The sequence below is a fragment of the Eurypyga helias genome, unplaced genomic scaffold (assembly GCF_000690775.1).
Source record: "Eurypyga helias isolate BGI_N326 unplaced genomic scaffold, ASM69077v1 Scaffold40828, whole genome shotgun sequence".
In the NCBI taxonomy this organism is placed as follows: domain Eukaryota; kingdom Metazoa; phylum Chordata; class Aves; order Eurypygiformes; family Eurypygidae; genus Eurypyga; species Eurypyga helias.
The window spans coordinates 1-5,300 of record NW_010268341.1 but is presented as its reverse complement, the minus strand read 5'-3'; the positions used below and the strand labels follow the sequence as shown (position 1 = coordinate 5,300).

Below are 5,300 nucleotides of genomic sequence, written 5' to 3'. Positions count from 1 at the left end.
CCGGAGTTAAACCACGACACCCTTTCCAAGTCCCACTTCCTAGGGTGAGAGCATGGTGTTTTTTCATCCCCTCCTGCCACTTTCACAGCTGTGATTTTGTCATGCTTTGCCTCTGGCATGTTGCCCCCAGTGTGGTGCTCTAGGTCACTCCTTGATTGATAGGTTGTTCCACCAGGTTATCAGGTGATACCAGAGGGGCAGGAGTGATGGTGCCTAACTGTCAGAGCTTTTGGTCTGTGGCCTCAGCCTTTTTGGGGTCCCTTACCTGTACATACAGGAAGAGTCAAAGTGATCACAATTGGTTGCCCCTTCTTCTTGTCCCTCCATAGGAGTCCTAGCTGTGGGATTGGAAGGATACAGCTGAGCATAACCCTCCATCAGTATATCCCAGAGTTTCCTACTTTTGCATGTGCCCTCCTCCAGCTTCCCAGCACCACCACAGCCACTGCAGAAGCAGCTTCTGGGTGCACACATTGTCTGCACACATCCCCACATGTGTTAACAGGTGTACCACTAGCAAGAGAACATACAATCACAGATTCCCACAACCAGGGGTTCTTCTGGATTCTCCACGTCACTGCAGTAGTGGACTCCATTCTGGTGAGAACCCACCTGGAGTGCTGCATCCAGTTCTGCGGCCCCCTGCACAAGAAAGACATGGACCTGTTGGAGTGGGTCCAGAGGAGGGCTGTGAAGGTGATCAGAGGGCTGGAGCACCTCTCCTGTGAAGAAAGGCTGAGAGAGTTGGGCTTGTTCAGCCTGGAGAAGAGAAGGCTTCAAGAAGCCTTGTTGTGGCCTTTCACTACTTAAAGGGGCTTAATCAGAAAGACAGACTTTTTACCAGGGCCTGTAATTTTGTGTAGTAGCTTTCTGCTCCTTTTTGCTTCTGAGTGGTTTTGTCACTGCTCTGTTCCTTATTGTCTGTGCTCCATGGGCTGTATACAGGTACGCTGCTCTGTGGATGAGTTGTAGGTCACAGTCCTTGTGGGTATCCCAGCTGGGTGTTGTTCACCCATCATCAACAGTCCTTTCGGGGGCTGCTAATAAAGAAGAACTTGTATACAGTAGCATAGAACAATATGCTTTCCTTCTAGAAAGTTGCTATGATTAAATTTAATTTTCAGGTTAAAATATGATGCATACAGTGCCTGGTTGTTTGGGGTTTTTTAATTGTAAATCTAGACCGTGAAGTTGCTGGTCTTAACAACAAAAGGCAACTATAATTTCCTTTGGGACTAAGCATTAAATATAAAATCAGTTTCATGTTTAGCTATAATTGTGATCGGAATCTTAAGGTCATGGTTATTTAACTAAAATTTGTGTTCATCTTAAATCTGTTCAGTTACAGTAATAAAAGTCTGACCAGGTTCCTAAAGTAGAAAAAAGTGAAGTTCCTGAGTGTTGTGAGAGTTATAGCATGCTTGTAGTATTAAGGAAGTTATTGCTGTTTTTACAGTGTGGTGCAGTTCAACCAGTAAGGAACAGGGAGAATTCATTGCTACTATTGCTGTTGAGTTCAACACCCGCAGTTTTAAGATGGTTGTTGAGACAGATAAGGCATAAATGGGAGCAGAATACTGCTGTTGCATTAGGCTGCAGGTCCTTGTTGGATGATAATTATCTTCATGTGGAAGCAATACTGTACTGTGTGTGTAGCACGCTGAACTTCTGTCTGCCTGGTTTCAAAGCTGCTCAGAGTGTTAGCTGTTCATTGTTTTGGTGAGTTTACTTGGTCATTAGATAAACGTTTAGATTTGCTGCCTTTTTATTTTTTGATTAGACGAGTCATTTGAAAGTAGTAACTATCTGAAAGAATTCTAGGTTGTACAAGAAGTAATTCTCTGTATTCTCCTCTATGCCATTGAGAGGTTATAGTGTCAAAAATAAGTTTAAGACATGTTACTTCCTTCATTTTTTAATAAATTGTTAATTTTAAACTACACATTTATTTTCATCTTCTGTTTTGATAATAACCGGTTTTGAGCAATAAGCCAGTGTTCGCTTCGGAATAAAACATCACTTCAGACATCTTTACTTTCATATTCTATTCTATATAGTCTATTTATAAAAAGATTTTCATAACAGGACAGAACGGATAGATGAAAAATACGTTGGTTAATTTTTGTGTGATAGAATTGTGATGAAGATCAGGAATTGTGGCAAAGGTCAGTATGCCAAGAAAGTATCATTCTTAAACATATTTGAAAGATTGAGCATACTAGCCTACAAGAATTAAAATTGTTAGGCTTTCTTTGAGAACAAACATCAGCGAAAGCAAAGAATTACATGGTAGAAGCTGATCCCATTAAACTGTTTCAAGTATTGCATTTGCCCCTTAAATGCACGTCCAAACAGAACTAGAAAGCATAGCATAATATATCAAATTAGAGTAGAACATAGATGGAGATTTTTTTTTTCCCTTAATTTCACATGGATATACGGTTGCTTTTTTATGAGACCAATTTATAAAGAGCACTTGCTGAAATTAATGTAATGAAACGTTTATTCAATTTTGTGGTAATAAGTGGGTCTTTCTGTTTGCAGAGCATAATTACGGTAACACTTGAAGTTCAAGGAAGTATAAAAGAAGAAAACTTAAATCTCTTTATTCAGGTAATAATAACATCACTGTTAACTGAAAAATCATTGTGTCTTTTTATAGAAAATCATTGCATGCCATTCCGTTTATGAAAACCTTTTTCCTTTCCATAGAATCTTCTGTGGGAGAAGAATCTGCAAGAGAAGACTGGGCACACTATGGACGTCTTAAGACTGAAGGTTAGTCAGGAATTACCAACTTCTTTGTTTTGTCCTCTTTTTCTTTTACACCTAAAAGACTGCAGTGTGCTGTCAGTTACAGGCCTGTCCAAGGCACTGCTGGATCACTGGAGCAGAGCAGACAGAATGGAGAATAACAATTTGTCATTGTTCAGCATAGAGATGTTTTTTATCTGCTGGCTGGTGGGAACAACTCAGAAGGAGCTTGCTGACAGAGAAGCAAACATTGATCCTACTTGTTTTGAATTGAGAGGCAAGATGTGCAGTCCCAAACATCAGCAGCAGAGTAAATAATGGACATAGTTAAATCACTTTTTCATTTTTCACCTCCATTGTTTGGAAGGGTCCATCCATCTCACAAAAATGTCTCCTCATCTAGGGGTTGGGTACCATAGATTGAACACCATAGATTGCTATTGCTAATTACAATTGTTGGCATAACATGCAGAAGGTGAATTTGGCATAACATAGAAGTGTGGTACTAGTTGTGGTCTACACTTCAAACTCTTATGGTATTGTGAGACTGCAGTTTTAAAGATGCAGCCTGTAAGTATTCATCTTCATGGGCACTTGATGTGTTTTGCAGTTGCAGGGTTTTGATAGGTGACAATTTAGGATAAATTTTCGTTCTCCGTATAACAAGCAGCCAAGTAGATAATTAAAAAATGAGAATCAAGTCTGTCATTTGGTAGGCTGTAAGAAATACAATAAAATACACTCTGGTTTGTTATCTGAGAGCGCTTGTGCGTCATGGATAGCAATATAATTATTTTCATTTCATTGGAAGAAAGGTTGTATTCTTGCTCTTTCAGCAACAAAATTAGATTATCCTTGTCTTCCTCCTGTGAAAACCAGAAGAAAATAGCCCATGATGTGTCTCAAGCTGTCTGAAAACAATATTGCACAAGTACATTTTTGTTGTATGGAGCATTGGAATCAAAGTAATTCTTTAGGAGATCTGAGGCCTGTGATAAGCTGTGTGCCGGCCCTCAGTCAAATACACCACAGCAAATGGACCCTGGGTAATTATAGAAGGGGCACAGTAGCTGATGACATTTTATTTTTGCTCAACGATGCTAGACACCAACCAAATGAGGAACAGAAGGCAGAGTATGGCAAAGTGTCATTATTAGTTGTTAACAGAATAAAGGGATGTGAAAGCAGATGTTACAAGTATAAGTGATCATACCACATGGTTGTTTTGACTAACTTTGCATAGTTGCCAGAAATATCTTTCCCTGCTTTTGACCTCGTTTTAAAGTTTTTTCCCCTCTTGCATATTTAATTTTTAATTTTTACATACTGCATTTTTTAAAGGCTTGTTTATATATCCTAACAGTTATTTTTCTGATAAGGGACTGGTATCTATTCAAGGCAAATCTCATCAGGTGATAGTCCAAGGTGTCCATGAGCTCTATGATCTGGAAGAGACTGCAGTAACCTGGAAAGAAGATGAAAAGAGAATAAATAGACTGGTCCTGATAGGTAAGAGGAAATGATATATCTCCTCGTTTGACTTTAAAAAGCGTTTCTCAGCAGGCAGTCCTGTGACTTGTCCAGTGAAAAGCGAGCAGCCTAAGCTGGTTACTGTAGCAGCAGTGAAGTATGTTCAGCGTAACCTTCAGTTTAAGGTTTATCCATCAAAACCTCCTGTGGTTTTATATTCCAGAGGAATCTACACTGTCCCCTTTAGTGACATAAAATAAAATACTAAGTATTCATAAATTATGTTGGCACATTTAATGTTAGTTTTAAAAACCCGTAGCTGTAAATATGGTGGTGAATGGTTTGAATGTTTGGTCAAATATTGAGTAACTCTAAGGAAGGTGATTATAGCCATTAAAATGTATAAAATCTGGTTTGCTTCTGAAAAGCTTGTAATGCTAAGGCAGTGCATTCTATTTCCTACTTGTTACTGTCTGCTTTGCAAAGTGTTGTTGTGACCCAAACCGATTTTTCCTCCTTTCCCTTATTTGTACACCTTGAAGTCTGTTGTGGCCTGTAAAATCTAAAGTTATCTTGTTACCTGCACTTAATTTTAATACGGCTCAGTTTCCACTCATTGGTATAATAAATACTTTTCTTTGCTGAGAAGACTTGCAGGTTGGTACTTGCATACATTTTTTGTAATACTTTGTAAAATATAATTAGCTAATTTATTTCTTCTTACAGGCAGGAACTTGGATAAGGAGATCATCAAAGAAGCATTCATAGCAACTGTGAAAGAGAAACAAGGAAACTGTTGACATTAAACTACAAGAATATTAAAAAGATTAATTGTCTTTGCTTAAACCTGCAAGCTTTTTATGACAGAAAAGACTGAATGTCATGCAGTATAGTAGTTTCTTTTTGCTCTTGCAGTTTACACAACTGTTAAATCCTGAAGTCCTCCTAAGAATCCCAACACACCTACTGTTTAAAGATTGGCTCTTGTGGCCTAGAGTCAAACACAGATTCACACAGATTTACAGAGTAGCAGTGGTTGGAAGGGACTTCTATGGATCATCTAGTCCAACCCCCCT

The 5,300-nt window shown here is 38.8% G+C and overlaps 1 protein-coding gene across 1 annotated transcript; it reads left to right on the top strand.

Moving 5' to 3' along the window:
- Nucleotides 1-505: 505 nt before the first annotated feature.
- Nucleotides 506-5,024, top strand: LOC104514147 (putative COBW domain-containing protein 7; the record flags this gene model as incomplete). The annotated part of the gene is made up of 5 exons (XM_010157718.1): nt 506-665; nt 2,545-2,613; nt 2,713-2,778; nt 4,134-4,263; nt 4,951-5,024. Coding segments are annotated over 5 exons (499 nt in total), but the record flags the coding sequence as incomplete, so codon positions are not given.
- Between the last annotated feature and the right edge of the window lie 276 nt (nt 5,025-5,300).